At 40.9% G+C, this 21,468-nt stretch overlaps 2 protein-coding genes across 2 annotated transcripts in view; both read left to right on the top strand.

The window, feature by feature from the left end:
* The window catches only part of LOC119897619 (apoptosis regulator Bcl-2-like), a 29,484-nt gene extending 13,638 nt beyond the window's left edge, over window positions 1-15,846 (top strand). Inside the window, exon 3 of the mRNA XM_038711460.1 lies at window positions 12,994-15,846. Within this exon, the coding sequence (XP_038567388.1) occupies window positions 12,994-13,134 (141 nt within the window). The 3' untranslated portion in view covers window positions 13,135-15,846. The remainder of the gene's footprint in view (window positions 1-12,993) is intronic.
* The window catches only part of LOC119897314 (NACHT, LRR and PYD domains-containing protein 12-like), a 609,009-nt gene that overhangs the window by 368,073 nt on the left and 219,468 nt on the right, over window positions 1-21,468 (top strand). The gene's annotated exons all lie outside the window — the stretch shown is intronic.

Genomic DNA, 21,468 nt, shown 5'->3' with positions numbered 1-21,468 from the left:
GTGTTAGTGTGTTAGAGTGTGTGTTAGAGTGTGTGTTAGAATGTGTAACAGTGTGTGTTAGTGTGTTAGAGTGTGTGTTACAGTGTGTGTTAGTGTATTAGAGTGTGTGTTAGTGTGTTAGAGTGTATGTTAGAGTGTGTCTTAGTTTGTTAGATTGTGTGTTACAGTGTGTGTTAGTGTGTTAGTGTGTGTTAGAGTGTGTGTTAGTGTGTTAGAGTGTGTGTAAGTGTGTTAGATTGTGTGTTACAGTGTGTGTTAGTGTGTTAGAGTGTGTGTTACAGTGTGTGTTAGTGTGTTAGAGTGTTAGAGTGTGTTACAGTGTGTGTTAGTGTGTTAGAGTGTTAGAGTGTGTTACAGTGTTTGTTAGAGTGTGTGTTAGAGTGTGTTAGTGTGTTAGAGTGTGTTAGAGTGTGTTAGAATGTGTGTTACAGTGTGTGTTAGAGTGTGTGTTAGAGTGTGTTAGAGTGTGTGTTAGAGTGTGTTAGAGTGTGTTAGAGTGTGTGTTAGAGTGTGTTAGAGTGTGTGTTAGAATGTGTGTTACAGTGTGTGTTAGTGTGTGTTAGAATGTGTGTTAGAGTGTGTGTTAGAGTGTGTGTTAGAGTGAGTGTTAGAGTGTGGTACAGTGTGTGTTAGTGTGTTAGAGTGTTAGAGTGTGTGTTAGAGTGAGTGTTAGTGTGTGTTAGAGTGTGTGTTAGAATGTGTGTTACAGTGTGTGTTAGAGTGTGTGTTAGTGTGTGTTACAGTGTGTGTTAGAGTGTGTTAGAGTGTGTGTTAGAATGTGTGTTACAGTGTGTGTTACAGTGCGTGTTAGAGTGTGTTAGAATGTGTGTTACAGTGTGTGTTAGAGTGTGTGTTATAGTGTCTTAGAGTGTTAGAGTGTGTTAGAGTGTGTGTTAGAATGTGTGTTAGTGTGTGTTACAGTGTGTGTTAGAGTGTGTGTTAGAGTGTGTTAGAATGTGTGTTAGAGTGTGTGTTAGAGTGTGTGTTAGAGTGTGTTAGAGTGTGTGTTAGAATGTGTGTTACAGTGTGTGTTAGAGTGTGTGTTAGAGTGTGTTAGAGTGTGTGTTAGAGTGTGTGTTAGAAACTGTTTTAGAGTGTGTGTTAGAGTGTGTGTTACAGTGTGTGTTAGTGTGTGTTAGAGTGTGTGTTAGAATGTGTGTTAGAGTGTGTGTTAGAGTGTGTGTTAGAAACTGTTTTAGAGTGTGTTACAGTGTGTGTTAGAGTGTGTTAGAGTGTGTGTTACAGTGTGTTAGTGTGTTACAGTGTGTGTTAGAGTGTGTTAGAGTGTGTGTTAGAATGTGTGTTACAGTGTGTGTTACAGTGCGTGTTAGAGTGTGTGTTAGAGTGTCTTAGAGTGTTAGAGTGTGTTAGAGTGTGTGTTAGAATGTGTGTTACAGTGTGTGTTAGAGTGTGTGTTAGAGTGTGTGTTAGAGTGTGTTAGAGTGTGTGTTAGTGTGTTAGAGTGTGTGTTAGAGTGTGTGTTAGAGTGTTAGAGTGTGTGTTAGAGTGTGTGTTAGTGTGTTAGAGTGTGTGTTAGAGTGTGTGTTAGAATGTGTTACAGTGTGTGTTAGTGTGTTAGAGTGTGTGTTACAGTGTGTGTTAGTGTATTAGAGTGTGTGTTAGTGTGTTAGAGTGTATGTTAGAGTGTGTCTTAGTTTGTTAGATTGTGTGTTACAGTGTGTGTTAGTGTGTTAGTGTGTGTTAGAGTGTGTGTTAGTGTGTTAGAGTGTGTGTTAGTGTGTTAGATTGTGTGTTACAGTGTGTGTTAGTGTGTTAGAGTGTGTTACAGTGTTTGTTAGAGTGTGTGTTAGAGTGTGTTAGTGTGTTAGAGTGTGTTAGAGTGTGTTAGAATGTGTGTTACAGTGTGTGTTAGAGTGTGTGTTAGAGTGTGTTAGAGTGTGTGTTAGAGTGTGTTAGAGTGTGTTAGAGTGTGTGTTAGAGTGTGTGTTAGAGTGTGTTAGAGTGTGTGTTAGAATGTGTGTTAGTGTGTGTTAGAGTGTGTGTTAGAATGTGTGTTAGAGTGTGTTAGAGTGTGTGTTAGAATGTGTGTTAGAATGTGTGTTACAGTGTGTGTTAGAGTGTGTGTTAGAATGTGTGTTAGAATGTGTGTTAGAGTGTGTGTTAGAGTGTGTGTTAGAGTGAGTGTTAGAGTGTGGTACAGTGTGTGTTAGTGTGTTAGAGTGTTAGAGTGTGTGTTAGAGTGTGTGTTAGAGTGAGTGTTAGAGTGTGTGTTAGAGTGTGTGTTAGAGTGTGTGTTACAGTGTGTGTTAGTGTGTGTTACAGTGTGTGTTAGAATGTGTGTTACAGTGTGTGTTACAGTGCGTGTTAGAGTGTGTTAGAGTGTGTGTTAGAATGTGTGTTACAGTGTGTGTTAGAGTGTGTTAGAGTGTGTGTTAGAATGTGTGTTAGTGTGTGTTACAGTGTGTGTTAGAGTGTGTGTTAGAGTGTGTGTTAGAATGTGTGTTAGAGTGTGTGTTAGAGTGTGTGTTACAGTGTGTGTTAGAGTGTGTGTTAGAGTGTGTTAGAGTGTGTGTTAGAGTGTGTGTTAGAAACTGTTTTAGAGTGTGTGTTAGAGTGTGTGTTAGAGTGTGTTAGAGTGTGTGTTAGAATGTGTGTTACAGTGTGTGTTAGTGTGTGTTAGAGTGTGTGTTAGAATGTGTGTTAGAGTGTGTGTTAGAGTGTGTGTTAGAAACTGTTTTAGAGTGTGTGTTACAGTGTGTGTTAGAGTGTGTTAGAGTGTGTGTTACAGTGTGTGTTAGTGTGTGTTACAGTGTGTGTTAGAGTGTGTTAGAGTGTGTGTTAGAATGTGTGTTACAGTGTGTGTTACAGTGCGTGTTAGAGTGTGTGTTAGAGTGTCTTAGAGTGTTAGAGTGTGTTAGAGTGTGTGTTAGAATGTGTGTTACAGTGTGTGTTACAGTGCGTGTTAGAGTGTGTGTTAGAGTGTGTCTTAGAGTGTTAGAGTGTGTTAGAGTGTGTGTTAGAATGTGTGTTAGTGTGTGTTACAGTGTGTGTTAGAGTGTGTGTTAGAGTGTGTGTTAGAGTGTGTTAGAGTGCGTGTTTGAATGTGTGTTAGAGTGTGTGTTAGAATGTGTGTTACAGTGTGTGTTAGTGTGTGTTTGAGTGTGTGTTAGAATGTGTGTTAGAATGTGTGTTAGAGTGTGTTAGAGTGTGTGTTAGAGTGTGTTAGAGTGTGTGTTAGAATGTGTTAGAATGTGTGTTACAGTGTGTGTTAGAGTGTGTGTTAGAGTGTGTTAGAGTGTGTTAGAGTGTGTGTTAGAGTGTGTTAGAGTGTGTGTTAGAAACTGTTTTAGAGTGTGTGTTAGAATGTGTGTTAGACTGTGTGTTAGAGTGTGTGTTAGAGTGTGTTAGAGTGTGTGTTAGAATGTGTGTTACAGTGTGTGTTAGTGTGTGTGAGAATGTGTGTTAGAGTGTGTGTTAGAAACTGTTTTAGAGTGTGTGTTAGAATGTGTGTTACAGTGTGTGTTAGAGTGTGTGTTAGAGTGTGTTAGAGTGTGTGTTAGAGTGTGTGTTAGTGTGCGTTACAGTGTGTGTTAGAGTGTGTTAGAGTGTGTGTTAGAGTGTGTTACAGTGTGTGTTACAGTGCGTGTTAGAGTGTGTGTTAGAATGTGTGTTACAGTGTGTGTTACAGTGCGTGTTAGAGTGTGTGTTAGAGTGTGTGTTATAGTGTCTTAGAGTGTTAGAGTGTGTTAGAGTGTGTGTTAGAATGTGTGTTAGTGTGTGTTACAGTGTGTGTTAGAGTGTGTGTTAGAGTGTGTGTTAGAGTGTCTTAGAGTGTGTGTTAGAATGTGTGTTACAGTGTGTGTTACAGTGCGTGTTAGAGTGTGTGTTAGAGTGTGTGTTAGAGTGTGTTAGAGTGTGTGTTACAGTGTGTGTTAGAGTGTGTTAGAGTGTGTGTTAGTGTGTTAGAGTGTGTGTTACAGTGTGTGTTAGAATGTGTGTTAGAATGTGTGTTAAAGTGTGTGTTAGAGTGTGTGTTAGAGTGTGTTAGAGTGTGTTAGAGTGTGTGTTACAGTGTGTGTTAAAGTGTGTGTTAGAGTGTGTGTTAGAGTGTGTGTTACAGTGTGTGTTACAGTGTGTGTTAGAGTGTGTTAGAATGTGTGTTAAAGTGTGTGTTAAAGTGTGTGTTACAGTGTGTGTTAGAGTGTGTTAGAGTGTGTGTTACAGTGTGTGTTAGAGTGTGTGTTAGAGTGTGTTAGAGTGTGTGTTAGAGTGTGTTAGAGTGTGTTAGAGTGTGTGTTAAAGTGTGTGTTACAGTGTGTGTTAGAGTGTGTTAGAGTGTGTGTTAAAGTGTGTGTTACAGTGTGTGTTAGAGTGTGTTAGAGTGTGTGTTAGAGTGTGTAAGAGTGTGTTAAAGTGTGTGTTAAAGTGTGTGTTACAGTGTGTGTTAGAGTGTGTTAGAGTGTGTGTTACAGTGTGTGTTAGAGTGTGTTTTAGAGTGTGTTAGAGTGTGTGTTAGAGTGTGTTAGAGTGTGTGTTACAGTGTGTGTTACAGTGTGTGTTAGAGTGTGTTAGAATGTGTGTTAAAGTGTGTGTTAAAGTGTGTGTTACAGTGTGTGTTAGAGTGTGTGTTAGAATGTGTGTTACAGTGTTGGTATTTCTAACACGTGGCTTTTTAGTTTTTTAAAATATGAACTATTAAACGGCTGTAATCGCTTGCTGTATTTCTGAACATTGCGCAGCTGGACAAATTGGTGGCGTGGCAGGAAGCGTGCTGTGTTACCGTGACAACCAGCAGCCACGAGCAGCGTTAGCTGCGACCCAGCTGCATATTTATTATAGATTTACGTTTTTAAGAGTTATTGTTCTGTTTTGACTGCATGACTGCCGACATAAGTTTGTTCTGTGGCGAGTTGAAGGAACTTAAAGCAATCTTAAAGTCAGTTCTTTGAAGGTAAAATTGTACAGTAATGAAAGAAGTACTAAAGTAGCAGTACCACAGTGTAGAGATACCTGCATTCAAGGTTCAGTGAGTAATACTTCTGATGCAACATGAGATTCATATCTCTGTTTTCAGTTGTGCATAAAGACCTTCCATAATGAACCGTTGTGTTTTTATTACCTTAGAAAGAGACGTTTCTATCTACAGACACCTCCTCTTACGTGAAGACACCATGTTGCACCACCATGTTCCTATTAGGGGTGGGAATCACCAGAGGGCCCACAATACGATATTATCACGATATTTATGTTACGATTCGATTTTATTGCGATTTTAAATATATTGAGATATATTGCAATTTATTACCTTTTTCCAACTTCCAATTAGGTCCCTAAAGTCAAAATTTGTCAACATCTGTTTATCTAAAAAGATACTTTTCTCTGTTTGTTCATATCACTTTTTCAGTCCTCTATATGGTCCTGTTAAGTTTTCTAGTGGACTAAAAAAGCAATAGATTTTATTACTCTAGTACCAAAAAGTTAAAACTCCCATCTGCAGTTTATATAATAAAATAACGATACTTGGCGTCCGTGTATTGATACAGTATTGCCATGGCAAATATCACGATACTATGCTGTAACGATTTTTCTCCACCCCTAGTTTCTACAGTAGCCCAAAGGGACAAACTGCTCTTCAGAGCGCGTTTCATCACTACGGTGAACATGTACAAGAAGAAGAAGAAGAACTCGTTTAGTTTATTACAAGTAAAAGAAATTTGGAGGACCACCAGTATTGACTGACTGTATTGAAGTGAATAAGAAACGTCGGACTTCTCTCAGTGGTTGAAGAAGTACTCTGACCTTTTAATGAAGTAAAAGTAATAATACTGCATTTTAGAAATACTTCAAAAGTTCAAATTATCACTTATTATCACAATAAACACGGCCTCTGCAGGAAGGAGCTGCAATAACATGGCATTTACTAATTACTGTTTATATTTTGTATTTATTATCTGCAAAGTAACTAAATTAATCAAGTATAAAGTAGCATAAAATGGAAATACCTTCAAACTATACTTAAGTTCAGTACTTCTACCAGTGACGTCCACTTCTTACAGCTGTGTAAGAAGTTTGTTTTCATTCTGCTGACTCAAACACAGTCAGATATTTGCTTCAGGGAGGCGTCCACAGTGACACATGCAGACATCATTACACCGTCTCGCAGCTGTTTCCTATCGATGAATCACACAGTGTAAGTTCTTTTGTCTATTCTGCTGTGGTCTATTCTTCAGTAGATCTGCTGAGTGCTGTGTAAAAACTGCAGTGGTGGAAAGAAAGTGACGGTACATTAAAGAGGTCACATTCTGCTCATGTTCACGTCCATCATGTTATTCAGAGGTCGTACCTGAACAGGTCTACGTGGTTTAATCTTTGTTAGACTGCTCATCTCTGCAGCTCCTCTTCTCACCCTGTGTTGAACGCTCTGTTTCAGCTATGAGGTGAAGCATCTCACTTCAATTAGATCTTTGTTGGGAGCTGCACATGTGCAGTACCTGGGTAAGGACTACTAGCCAAGCAGAAGCAGAGAAGGGCGGGTCCTGACAAGCCGTACATGTTCCTGAACCCAGACTGGATCAAGAGTTTCATAACGTTTTAGCTGAGCTCCGTCTCTACATCACAGTAACTGCTTTATGTCTTCTAACTGCCTGGAGGGGCTCTAACCTTATTTAAATTTCATATTTAGCTCGGTTTGAGGGCGTACCACACTAGCCGCTAGGCGACCACTATGATGCGTTACATAGTCACGCCGAAGTAAAGGCTGGACTACAATCCATCTGAGTTCAGTTCAGGAGCAGAGATTTCTGTGGGAGATGGGAACTCCCTTTGAGTTGGACTTTGCAAACCCAGTTATATGCACAGAAAATGTATATAAAACTAAAGGAGAGGGAAACGGCCAAAAAGCAGAATATAACCTTTAACTCACATACTGTACTTATAGTAACACTAAATATGTACTTGTACTAAAGTAACATTCTGAATGCAGGACGCTTACTGGTAACAGAGTATTTCTACATGTCACCTGTCTCTAAAAAACTGTTCTGACTTTGTGTTTGTCAAGAGGAGTTGTACGTTTTCTCATTCACTTCAAAACAGTCAGACTTTTGATCACAGCAGCATCTAGTGGACGTCAGAGGAAGTGCAGCTCCGAGGCTGCTGATTGGTTCTGTTTGCTTGTCTTTCTTAGACAGTGGCAGTAAAGAGATGAAATGAAGCGAGTCACAAAGTCATCTGTAAACTAACAGCTGATCAACACGACCAAACTCTTTGTCTCTGTTCACATGACAATGTTGAACCTTTCCGACCTCACAGCGTTCCAGGTGCGTGATGCTGAATGTAACGTCGTTCTTCCCAGAGGACCCAGGGAATAATTGTTTCTCACCTTAAAAGGACTGAAAGGGAAGTCAAAGTTAAACTGTCTTTCTGTGCCGGTAAAACAGCGTGTTCATTTCTGGTCAGTCCACTCAGCAGAACGCACACACACACACACTGATGTGACTCATCATTTCAGGGAAGTGTGAGTCAGGCTGCTGAGCTGAGAAATGAATTCAGTCACAGTCAATGTTTCTCAGACGTGTCGGAGCTCCTGCAGTCCTTCACACAGGTCAACTCACACTTTCCAACTTCCGATCTCAAAGCGTTCCAGGTGCACAACGGCTAACGCAAAAACATGGCCGACCCTGACAAACCGATGTTTCTAATTGTGCACCCAACTGAGCCCTCAGCAGTGGCCACGGTGGTCATTTAAAAAGATGAACCTTTCAGCGAACGTCGCTCATTAACAGCTACATAATCATTTGTTTATCAGATCATTATATCATATGGTTTTTGCATCTTTAATGATTTCCAGCTGATAACCAAACTACACCGGTAACAGACATCAGGTTACATGCAGAACAGGTTTTGCTGTATGTCAGGATGTATTATCTTAACTGAATCCAGGTAAATATACTTTACGTTGCCTATTAGTTGATGGTTTAACATTTGCTATATTTGATGTCAGGAAGCCTCTTCAGTAGTCGGGATGGATTGATTTGCCCCAGTTTTACAAGTAGGAACTCTGACTGTAAGTGGCGTTCAGTTTTACAAAATATTTTTGAGTTCTGAGTTGTCTGGAACGCAGAAATAGAGAGAGAGCGCAATTAAAGAGGTGCTATCATGCTTATGGTCATTTCCCCTCTCCTTTATTGAGTTATTTACCTTTTTTTGTGCATGTAACAGGTTTGCAAGGTGAAAAAGCCCAAAGTGAGTTCCCATCTCCCACAGAAAACTCTGCTCTGAACTGAAAACAGCTCGTTTGTAGTCCAGCCGCTTCGTGACGTCACAGGGATGAAAGCTAAACGCGCCTCATATAACGCTCGCCAAGCGGCGACTCCGACACGCCCTCAGAAACAGCGAGCTGCAGCACACAGCTCTCCTCTCCCTTCCAAACACTAGCTACCCTCCAGGCAGTCAGTGGACAGAAAGTTGTTCCTGTGATGTAGAGACAGAGCTCAGTTAAAACTTTATGGATACAGATTAATAACTCACCGCTCTGAAACTCTCGCTCCAGTCCGTGTTGCCGAGCTGGTTGGCAACACGTACGGCTGAACCCGAGCTGTTAAACCGGCTTCTCGCCCGACCCGCCCTTCTCTGCTTCTGATTGGCTAGTAGTCCTTAACTAGGAACTGAGCATGTGCAACTCCCAACAAAGATCATTTAGAGACAAGATGTATCACTCCATAGCTAAAACGAAGCCTTCAACACAGGCTGAAAAGAGGAGCTGCAGCAATGTGCAGTATGACAAAAATATAACCACGTAAACCTGCTCTGGTACAACCTCTAAATAAAAAATGAAAATGAGTATAACTTCTTTAAGTCCCGCACACACCGGAGGGAGAAACAATGAAGCGCATGTGTCACTGTTGTGTATTCCTTGGTATTCCTTTGTTGGTATTTCCTTTTTTATTGTGAAGTTGTTCTGTCCCTGGTGTCTTTATCTGGTTTTGCTTCCTGTTCTTTTGTTCCTGGGCTGGTTGTTTCCACCTGCCCTTCCACGCTCTAAGCTCCACCGTTGTTTAAATAAATCTCACTTACGATACCTGTTGTTCCTCTGTGTCTGCATCTGGGTCCAACACCTGTTTCTAGTGAGCTTAACATCCTGAAGCCTCCCTATCTGTCTGCTCGCAAAATACAGAAAATGCCTAAAAGCTGCTGTTTTATCATTTTTAGAAGCGGCTGAACCAAAGAACCGAGCCTTTAGAAGACAGTAATGATTTAAACAAAGGATTCTAAAATATTCCTTTGACATGCTGAAGTCTAATGTTTTGAGCTGTCAATCATCCACTCCCTCTGTGGGTGTGAATAGTATTTTTATGTTTAAAGCTGTCAATCAAACCTCCACCTTTATAGTACAGACATCAAGGACTCTCACACACAGTTGGTGGTCCTCAGAGAGCAGACTGAGGCCTCTCTGTTTCTCCTCTGGGGTGAGGTGGGGGGTCTTTATAGTCTTTCTGAACCTCGTCCTCGCTTTTCAAACAAGTCGCCTTTTTCTAAAAATATGCACATTTAAAAGCCACGTCCCGACTCAGGCAGATTTTCCCTCTGAACGCTGTCCTCTGACTGTCCAGACAGTCCAGACAAGTATTGTCAATCAGAAAGTAGCATCATAACCTCTAGGCTATGTTGTCAACCTGGTGATGTAGAAAGGTCCTCCATCGTGCAGCTTCGACTAGCCAGCGTCGATGCTCACTCAGCATTGGAGGGGGTTTTAACCCTCTCAGTGTGGAAGATCCTCCACGTTAACGAGCAAACAGAGTGAAAGTAGGTAGGGGGAGGGGGGGCAGGTACTTTCGGAAAGGCCCTAAGTCTCCTTCAGTTGTTACTGTGCACAGCAGCAGTGCCTGGCTTACTTCCTTCAGGTATCCGATACCCACAAATGTTAAAGAGCGCAGACCTACAGACCTACAACATGGCTTCCTGGCTAGCAAGCTTACCGGTTTACATTAGCATATGTCAGCTTGACTTCTTTAGATCAACGGCGATAAAGCGGGAAACCTTTATGCTTTAACTTATGTCTTTAAAGCAATCAGAAGAAACATTGATAGCCTACTCTTACCTGTATTCTCCTCTTGCCAAGGTGCGGTGCTGTCAGTGCACGGGGGAAGTCTGTCGGGTGACAACACCACGCACTGCACTTTCCTATCCTCTGCTGACCCCCCCAGAAGACAGGCGACTGTCTACCAGATATGTTCATTACCATTCAGTCGTGTCTCCCACCTCTAGCATCTTGTACCATGTTCTCATGTCTTTTCTGAACAGCTGGGTTAACGCTGTTTCCTGATGCAGCATTTCCAGATCAAGCATTTCTTTTTGTTACTAAACTCTCTATATTTTCCAAGTGAAAATTCCATATAACTATTCAAACAAAGTGGGGTTAACTGCACTGAGCGGTGGATGCACCCACTCCAGCTGCCTTTTCCTTTAAAAAGTGTCTCATTTCACCCAGAATTCATTGCAGTGTAGTCCTTCTTAAGATGGTCGGGGTCTTTAGTGCTTTGTGCAAAGGTCTGATTTAGATCTTTATTTTCTAAATCTAAACCCTAGTCAAGGTCTATCTTTGTGAAACCAGCCCCAGAACAGGAAGCTGCAGTCGGACAGATAAACAAGCTGAAAGTCACTTTAAGGATTCAGCAGCTGATGATGATTCCCCGACACGTTGTCAGCTCACACAGCTCAGGAGTAAAAAATATTCATTGTAGACCCTCCTCCGTCACCTGTCAATCACAGACGGGTTCTCCCCTAATCATCATATCACTGTTCCACATCAACACACACCACAGCAGGGAAAGAACCCAACATTTCCTCGTCAACACTCGACTGATCTCACACTGTAAACATCACCGACGTTAAACACACGCTGCCTTAGCGTGCGTGCGTTAGCTGACCACACTGACACAAACACCCACTGGATGAAGTTACAAAGCTTCAGCTCAAACACATCACATGTCTCCCTTTTTGTACCACACACACTCAGTGGCCACTTTATTAGGAACACCTGAGCAAACAGTCCTGTAATAACTTCTTTATTATGAAGGAGATCATGTTCAGGTTGTTTAGACTCACCCATCAGATCACCGTGTGCTGCTGTTGTTGCTGTCGCCATCTAGCGGCACATTTAGGTTAGTACAATTGACAGTTTAGCACAATAAGAGAAACACAGCGGCTGAAAGAGGACGACGGCAGAGAGGATGAATCTAAAGTGTTAAAAATATTTTAAACTTATTTATATATATTCAGCTGTAACCCGACGGGACAGAATGCAGCAACTGGACATGAAGATATGGGCGGTTTACTGATGGACCAAGTGATTGTAAACTCACAGTCATCCTCACTCAGAAACATTCATCTCCAGCATGATAACTTTGATAGAAATCATCCGTCAGTGTGACTGATAACAACATGACAGATGATTGATCATTTATCAGTTCCAGCTTCATACAGATGCAGAAATGTAGCCCACAGTAAATGTTTCAGTGCACTTGTTGACGACATGAGCTGCCTTAGTGTCCACGGGGTCACAGCGTTATAAAGAAGCACAGCGTCGCCTATAGATTTTATTCTGAGGATAAAGATGTCCAGAGATAACTTTCCCCGGCCACACGATACGTCACCAACAGGTTGATCAGAAAAGCGGTCATGTTGGAGATCATGTTTAGGTTCCAGACTAATTTCTAATCGGGATATTTCTAAATACGTAAACTTCTGCATACGAATGCGCTTTGATATCGACAGTAGGGCGTGAATGAGGAAAGGAAACGGTGTGTCAGACAGCTGCTTCAGGCTCCGCAGAAGGAATCAGAGAATCTCGGAGTTTGTTAAAACTAACCTCCTTCTGCAACTTCACAGGATCAGTTCCCTGAGTTACTGATCTGCCTGAACTCGCTCTCTGAAAGTGAAAACCCAGAGTTTCCCTCATCAGGCTGAACATACTCCTGCTTTCTGAGAAACTATGAATGAAATCTAAGAAAACTCAAAGGTGAACAAGTTTACGTAACGTAGAGGCAGGCTGGTGGCCAACACAAGACAAACAGATCGCATGCAACCAATAGCCCAAAGAACAGGGTCCAAAATGAATCCAAAACAGGCACCGGAGATGGGAAGAGACGCTTGAACAAAGACGAACGGACGACAACAGATAACAGAAAGACACTCACTGAAGGGAGGTGATAATAAGACACAGGTGAACCCATCAGGGGAGGAGCTAATAATCAAACATGCAGGAAAACCAGAGACAGGAAGTGAACAGAATGAGAGGGAAGGAAAATAACAGTCAAGCAGGAAACACAGAATAATGAATGACATACCTAACCTGAAACACTGAGTGGGAAGACAACATGGCACAAGTCCACTGGCTCCCTGTCCAACACCAAATCCAGTTTAAAGTCTACCTCATCACAATAACCTGCCCCCTCCTACACCTCCCACTCCACAGACGCCAACTTCCTTTCTCCGCCCACCTGCCCAGAGTACTGAACCTGGAAGGTGTTCCCTCTGAAACATCGTCTTTTTTACCTTTTAAAGCGCCATATAAATAAAATGTATTATTATTATTATTATTAGAAGCAAAGTAAATACAAACTCAAGAGGATGGGTTTAACAAAATAAAACCAGAACCCAAAAAACATGACAGTTCAAGGTTTGTTAAATGATCGTATTTAACAGGAAGGTAGATTAGACAGAATCAACAGGTTGACCAGCGGCTGTTTCTAACCTGCGCGGCAGAAGAAACACTTTTTATTCCCAGAGACTTTGCCCGGGCTTGCAGCATAAAATGACTTGATCTCCGGCCTGCACACACTAAACAATATTAAAACACAGAGTGACTTGGTCTTTGAGTAGTTATTAATCAAGTACCTTCATACTTATACTTGAGTTGGTTAGTTGTCAGTACTCTACCAACACTGGTGCCTCTTCTGTCTCTCACAAACACAACAACTATCAAAGAATGAAGTCAGCTGACAACATTTGTTTCCTCTCTCTCTCATTTCCCAGGATGCCTTTGTGGAGCTGTACGGTGCGTCCAGACCTCCGGGCAGTTTCTGGTCTCTGAGGACTGTGTTTGGACTGGCTGTACTGGGAGCAGCTGGGATCACACTGGGGGCTTCTGTTCACACAGAAGTAGAACTGGTCTGATCCGGTCAGCAGCATCTGAGCTGCAGTTTCTCTAACGTCCACCAGATGCCGCTGTGATCAAACTCTGACTGAAAACCTCCAACTCCTCTCTTGTTCAGCTCTCAGCAGATTCTCTGAGCTTCTTCTTCTGACACACAGAGGGAGGATTTTCAAAGTAAATGTCCCATGAAGGAGATTAAAAGGTGTAGGCCCACAGTCACTGCTCGCTCATCCCTCCTCAGGTCACAGGAGAGAACTCAAACTTGACAACACCATTGTGGACTGGAAGACATGACAGGGTATTAAAGGCTGTTGAGTTGAGGATGAATTTTCTTTTTTTTAATGGAGCTAGGCTAACGGTTTCCACCTGCTTACAGTCTTTGTGCTAAGCTAGGCTAAACATGTTGAGGACCGATCTCTGTGCTGGAAACAGAGATGAAAGAAGAGAAAACAAGACTTTTAACAGCAACAGGAAGTGATGAACCAAACCTTTAAAAGGAGGCTCCTCGATGACACTGAAACAGGAGACAAAAACTTTGCCCTCACCCTGTTTCCACAGCTTGTTTCAGATCCAGAGTACGAGACGTTAAAAACTGAAAAAATAAGGCTCTCAGAAAATACAAATGTAGATTAAAGTGTCCGACTGTCAGACGAGACGTTTAATAAGAAACACTGACAGCTTTAATGAGCCAACCCAAGCGTGTGATTGGCTCCTGATTGGAGTTGGTATGAAGCAACTGTGGTCAAAGTTGACAACATTCCTAAAGTCAAAGAAGAAGAGCGAACAACTGGCCTCAGGTGACTCCATCGTTCCAACAGCCAGGAGCACTAACGAACCAGGAGGTCCATCACGTTGATACCAGAGAGGTGAAACAGCTCGGGCTCCCTGCCAGTCAGTCAGAACTGAAGAAGCCTCTTGGATGAAAGTGTCTTCAACCAAGTCCAGCTGCCCTTGATTTTACCCTTCCTTGGAGAACTCTGAACTGGTTGACTGAGAACCTTCCCAGACAAGAAGAGCGATCGCTTTCTAATAAGGAACCTTTAAAGCTGTGGTTCCCGACCTTTGTCCCATCAGATGGGCCTTAGTGCCCCTTCATCATAACCTTTGTGGCATTGTTCAATAGACTTTGTTTTGGCCAAGTTTGCATTTGTACTGCTGCTCAGTCCCTCCAGGATCTCGTGGGCCAGCTTTGTGATTGCTGCAGCAGCTTTTCTAAAATATTGCAATGAAAGTTGTGATTTATTTGGGAATTTTGGGGGATAAAATTGTGGGAATAAGTGAAAACTGTTATTTTTAACTTTAGAATTATAGTTGAATCATGAAACAGTCCGTCCAGGACTTGGCAGACCTAACCCTAACCCCTGCGTATTTAAACCACCTTGATTCTTTCCTGCAGCTGGCCGGGATGCAGCAGCCTGTGTCTCAGCGTCTCTCTGACGTCCTCCATGTGATTCTGACGTTCTCTCTCAAAGTGTTTGTCAGTAGATGATTTCCTTTATGTTTGACCACGATGCTTCCCCGCTTTGGTGAAGAAGATCTGGATCCTGGTCTTCACGGTCCTTTGCTGTTGTTTTACCTGGTTGGGAATCGCTTCTTTTGAAGACTTATAACTGTTTATTAATGCTTTATAGATTATTTAGATCTATATATCATTCAGATCAGTACTCATTAAAATGAAAACATGTTGGTTTGAGTAACAGTTCCATCAGTTTTTAATACACATCAGATGTGTGACAATACAGAGTTCAAGTTACAACGTAACCGAGCAGGATTGTACCGGAGCTCAGTGGTTAAAAGCTGCATCACGCTTATTTAGCATGAAGGACGTCCTCCTCCTTCTGCTTCCTCTTTACATCTGACATATTAATAACAGGACGTTCCGGTGTTTCGTTCCTGCCACTCACAAGCTGCATGTCAAGAGATTTTCATCTTTAGTCTCTTTAACATTGTTAGATAGGACACCCAGACTGAAGGAGAGGGTGTTAATGCTGCTAATGCTGAAGGGCTCATGAAGTCTTTGGACTTCCATGTCTTAATGTCAGTGATGCAGGACGTAAGACAGCACACATCAGGTACCAGGCTTTAACAGTTCTGTGTCATCTGTGTAGAAATGTAAAAAATCAGTGTTATGTCTACGACTATTTTCCCCAGGGGCAGTAAATAAGAGGGGGGCCAGAATAGACCCCTGGGGGACTCCTAAAAGAGAGCGGGAAGAAATCTCTTATGTTTGGTGTCAGAGGTGGAAAAAGTTCATCACAAAGACTGTTATCATTGTTGTTGTTCTTCTTCTGGGGAACATTTGAACTCAGTCATTTTATTTCACAGACATTTTAACACACAGGTTTTCTTTGTAAACTTTGGATCATAAACTGAATGTTAGTATTTGGTGTCGAATGAAGCCCGTTGGTTTGTGATTCAGTTAATTTTATGCACTTTGTTATTTTTCTGAACTTAAAACATATAGAGATGTGATAGGAAAGTGACAGTGATGTGAATATGTGCATAATATGATTAAAGCTTTGTTAAGATTATTTTGATGCTATAAAACATTTTTAATTCTTCCACGAGGAGTCACCAAAGTCAGAAATGCTCCTTCCTGTAGGAGCTTTAAGAATGTAAATATGATGGTGATGAAGATTCTGCATGATAACCTTTTTCCTCCGCTTTTGTACAGAGCCTGCTGTTTAAAGCCAGATCACTGAAAACAATTAAAATATATGAAAACTACAAAACTTTAGTTTGTTTGTGAGGAAACTCCACAGGAAGTCTGAACTCTTCTGGCTGTTTCCTGAAGCAGTAACTGACCCACATGTATCAGAAGTAAAGATGAGTCTCTTCATTTGTTTCCGGCTGTAGATTAGTTTCGCTGGTTGTTCTTTTTCTGTCACAACAATAATCAAGTGATCAGCAGTTTATAGCTCTGCCCAAACTACATCTGATTGGTTTGAATCCTGTCAATCACATTGATGGGCTGCAGAAGTAAAACCTGATCTTCTGCAACACACAAACCCACGCAGGACGTTTTCCTGAGAATCCCTGATTATATTATAATAATTTGCTTAATTGACAGAAACATATTCACCAGCTTCCCACCTCAGAATAGTTTAATGTCACATGAACACTTTCCAGCACAGAAGGTTTCAGTGTGACAAACTCTTCATCAGAATGGAAGCGGCTCCACCTTCTTCAGGGCCTCATCTGAAGACTGAATTTTTCCGAGCAGGTTCATTTCATCTAGCGCCACCATCAGGTCAACATGTTACGCTTTGGTTTGTGACTAAATACCTGCAGAACTGATGATGTTTCCATCAGCCTCAGCTGTACTCTGTGTTTACAGCTAATTAGCTAATGTTAGCATGCTAAAACAATAAACTAAGATGCTAAACATGCTAGCTCGTAGCATCACTGTGTACAGACTAACAGTGCTACAAGCAATGCTTTAGGCTCCAAGTCTTTTTGTAGGCAGACCTTTGTGCAGCGCTTCTTTGACCAACTGTCTATCAGACAAAAAGGCCTGGAGGGAAATAATTATTGTATAGAAAAGCACAACACAAAACAGGAAAGCTAATCTTCCTACAAACCAACACAAACTTTACTTACACATACTTTCCAAGTTGTTTAATTGAAATGTTCAGCATTTAAAAACAGGAAACATTTCCTCCTGACTGCCCCGCAGATCTCTGTCACCCTGAGAAGAACTAAACATGTTAAAGACAACATGTAAAAAATGGACCAGATCGAACAGTCCAGGCTGAAGAAGTCCTGCAGCAGTTATGTCTTTCTCTTCTTCTAAACTAACCATTTCCTCAGAGGTATCAGGTGTTTCATGAGATGTTCACGGGCTGCATTTTCTTTGTCCATCAGTGAAGCTCTGTCTCCATCTGGTGGCTGAAACAAACTGACAGACTTTTTGTCCCTTTGTCTCCTCTTCAGAGTTAAAGTCCACTTTTTAAAAACGTTTTAACTGCAAAACCTCTCATTCAAACATTACAATAAGTAACGTGAGACTGTAAAACAGCTGTTAGAGATTCATCATCATCACACATTCTTTCTTTTGCTTCATCTTAATAAGTCCAGCTCTTTGGAAAGGCATGGATCCACCTCACAGAGATCAGCGATCAGGACAGAAGTGGCTTCAGTTCCCTTTCTTCTAGCTGTGTCAATCATGTCTCGTGCTTTATCTGCTCTGACTTTTTCTGTGGCTGACTGCATTTCATAATCATTTATGACACGGCACTCAAGGAGTTTATCCAGAAGCTGGTCCAGAACAGGTTCAGAAACTCCGGGTCCGAACTGACAGCAGCCTGTCCTCTACTGGGATGTCGTCCTGGTCCAGTATAATAACTAACTAGGCAGCTAATCAAATATCTTTTAAAGTAGACTAATTGTATACTATTTCATCATCTAGCTTACTACCCAGATCAACAATCCCACACTAACCCTTTTTTTATGAAGGTATTTTGTGTCTTTTTAATGCAAGCAAAAGCATATTTATCGTACTGCAATCAAAAATCAAGTTTGTAATTAAAAATAAACAGGCCTTTTTTTTACGTCACAATTTCAAGTCAGAAAGTTTTGCAGGTTAAAGTTGAAAAAATGAGAGATTTTTTGGTGGGTTTGACTGACCAATCATGGATTTGCATGGCCACGCCCACAATCCCCTCAGTCAGCTCTACTGGAGACGGCGTTGTAACGTGAACAGGCTAGATGGAGGTAAGTTGACATTGTCGCTTAAATGTAGTATGGCATGATTTAATGATTATTTATATTTACCGTTGGCAAGGCCACGGAGTCTGTCGCTGTCTCCTTTTTTAGAATGACATGTATAACAGTTAGCTAACGTTAGCCGTCTTAGCATGAAGCTTGATTGGCTGTGCATTTATGCTAAGCTAAGGTTAGCTACTCATGTTTAACACATTGTACATGATATCCAGTTTTCTCTGACTGTGGTAGCTGAAGTTTATGGTCACACAGTATAAACTAGTCTTTAGAACGCTGATGCTCCTTTAGATACGACATAGAAGCATTTATTACTCTCATTTATTTTCCTCCCATAGTTGCAGTGTGGATCATTGGTGACAGCTATGGCCAGCATGGTGGCCAGAGAGCTGCAGAGAGCTTAGGGAGCATCTTCACTCTCTCATAATCTCTCATTTAGACCATTTTAGACTTGCAAAACTTTTTGACTTGAAATCAAAGAGGACATATTAGCAATTAAAAGTTTCTGTGACACAATAAAAAGGCCTGTTTATTTTTAATGACAAACTTGATTTTTGATTGCAGTGCCATAAATATGCTCGCATTAAAAAGACACAAAATACCTTCATACTTATACACAGTGCCATTTTTCGTCCGAACAGGGTTGAGACAGAATTTCAGTCGGGTACTAAATTCTCTAAGAACCATAAAGGACTCGTTCAACCATCTCATCATAAGTTACTAACTGCCTTTAGCAGAGTCTACAGTAAAAAATGTATGTACTTAATGCTGGAACAGAGCTACAATTTTCTTGGCTTTTGATCACTGCCAATCATTCTGAACTGTTTCAAAGAATTCTATGAGACTTGTAAATTGCTAAATATACATATTCTTTATAAAATCTCACAGTCACAGCTGGACTAATGCACTTTTCTAAACCAGTACAGTATCCCTTTTAAGTCTCAAGTCAGGGCTAAAATATCTTCTCTCTTATTTAAATCATTCACTGTGAAATGTTGTTGGCTCCAGTACCAGCAATGTAGTATTTATTTATCCCTAGTATGTCTGATTAGCAAGCCAGCAATTGACTGCAGACACACAGTATCTAACAACCAGGCATGATTTCTTTTGTATTTTAAAGTAATTAATTTAGTTACCGTGAGGGAGGAAGAAACCTTTACTTTGCTTTTAACAATAAAGCAGCCTAGAACTGTAAAACCAAATGATGTCTGTATAGTCTTAAAATGCCTTAACTCAAGTCTTTCAAATCTATGCAGTATAAAAAGCATCAAGTTAACACACATACATATGCAAATCCTAATGCAGAAATATGCCAATGGAAAACACACCTTGGATAGCTGTAGTGATACTCAGTACTCTGTTTGCCCAGGTCAACAAGAACATCATCAAATGCTGATGTTTTAAAAAGTAGGTGGTGCTATGACTATGAGTGAATATGAGCTTGTTGATGTGTTCAGGACGGGACTTTTATCAAATGTGTAAAATGTGGTACAGATTTGAGCATGTACAGTAAAGATACAACAACTTCCTGTGTCATGGCAAAGCGTGGAACTTTGCTGCCAGACACGCTGTTTACTGAAAACTCACAAGCTTTTAAGTTGATATTGCCAACATACCACAGCATGACACATGGCGCTATGACTTTGAGTGAATGATGGATGTGTGGTTCTGTTATCACACGTCAAATTTGGTAGAGACGTGAGCATGTACACTTTCTGTTCTGTGGCGAATCACTGATATTCTACTCCACGCCACGGGCACACCTGGTCGACCAACACTCACCATTTGTACAACGTGTAATCATCAGTGGGATAAGACTGCACGGCAAAGATTTGAAGTGGATTGGACTAGTTCTCTAGGAGGAGTTCATTAAAGTACGGAGTGTGTAAATCACCAAATATCACAATTAAATCCAAAAATGCCGACTTCCTGTTGGTTGTCAACCTGCCTGGCGTGTGTGCAAAGTTTTTGAGGACGTTTAGGCCGTCAAAGGTCAGGTCAACATCAGGTCAACATGTAAATGTGTCCAACACTTTGGTTTATGACCAAATACCTGCAGAACTAATTACATTCCCATCAGCCTCAGCTGTAGGATGTGTTTACTGCTAATTAGCTAATGCTGACATTCAAATTAGCTTCATTGTGTAACAACAATATTGCCAAAGCATCATACATACTACATAAGAACAATCAACCCCATACATTTCATTAAACAAGTAATTAAAGCTTAAAGTAACCAAAGCGTATGTGTATGTTAAAAAAAAAAAGTATATATGTTAAAAATTTAAATAAAATAAATAAATGAAACGGTAACGTGTGTGTGTGTATTAATAGACATAATATATAAAAAATAATTAATTGATTAAAAAATAATACATTTTAAAAAAGAAATCAGTATCAAATGTAAAAACAAAACGATCAAAATAATAATAATTTGAAAATCTGTACAATCATATATCAGTCTGAGGTTCCACTGGTTGTTCTCACTTCATGGCATGAGGAGACATATTTTCACATTTGGGCATTTCTCCCAGTAAATAGGGGAGTTTCTGTGTGTCTGATATGAATCCAAATTGGGGGTATATTTGGGAAATATTTACAAAGTGTTTTTGTCTTACTGTTTTATATTTAGGGCATGAGGTTAGAAAGTGCAGCTCTGTCTCTGCCTGTCCTCTGAGTCTCTACCTGTCCTCTGTCTCTGCCTGTCCCCTGTCACACTGGGAGCAGAGTCTCTCCTCTTGTGGTAGCCATCTCTGTCTGTGGTGACCCTTTTCTATGGCCAGGCTGTGTTCACTCAGTCTGGATGTTGTCAACATTTTTTTTAATTTAGGATATTTTATTGTACTCAGGTAATTTGCCAGTTTGAATTCTCTTTTTAGGGTCAGATAACATTGGAATTTACTTTGTGTTTTGGTCGTTTCTTTCCAGTATTCAATATATTTTTCTTTCTGCTTGCTGATAATTTGGTTTGGTCTGCTTGAGTTTGTGTTGCTGTCCTGAGGCTGTTGGGGACTTGTTACTGCAGAGAGCCTCAGGACCAGCTGGCTGAGGGGACTGATATGTCTGGGGGTTAACTGATTTTAAGTGATTGTAAAATGTTTAATATTTCTTTTTATTGCATAGAAAGCTCTCCTTGCTTTGTCCCTCAGATCTTTCACAGCCATGTTCCATGTGTATGTAATGTTGAGGCCAAGGTAAGTGTAGTTTTTTGTGTGTTGTAATTTGGTTGTGTCTAAATAGAAATTGTGTGTAACCTGATTTCTGTATTGTTTCTGAAAGATCATTATCTTAGTCTTTGCTGTGTTTACTGTCAGGGCCCAGTTCTGACAGAATCTCTGAAGGAGGTTAAGGTGCTGCTGCAAACCTTTAGTAGGTGAGAGCAACACTAAGTCATCTGCATACAGCAGACCTCTGACATGCTAAAACACTAAACTATGATGCTTTACATGCTAGCTCCCAGCATCACTGTGTTTATCTGCACGCCAACAGAGCAGCTAGCATTGCTGGAGACTTTTAGTCTTGTTGATACCAGACCTTCAGAGAGAGCTTCTCCAGCCAATTGTCCATCAGAGAAAAATAATTTCAATATTTTAAGTTGTTTAATTTAAACATTCAGCATCAAAAAGTGCAAACCT

The sequence above is a fragment of the Micropterus salmoides genome, unplaced genomic scaffold (genome assembly GCF_014851395.1).
Source record: "Micropterus salmoides isolate LMB-PRFRI ecotype aquatic unplaced genomic scaffold, ASM1485139v1 Ms_hic_scaffold_1, whole genome shotgun sequence".
In the NCBI taxonomy this organism is placed as follows: domain Eukaryota; kingdom Metazoa; phylum Chordata; class Actinopteri; order Centrarchiformes; family Centrarchidae; genus Micropterus; species Micropterus salmoides.
Note: the sequence above shows the minus strand (reverse complement) of the source record. Positions and strands in the feature narration are given on the sequence as shown.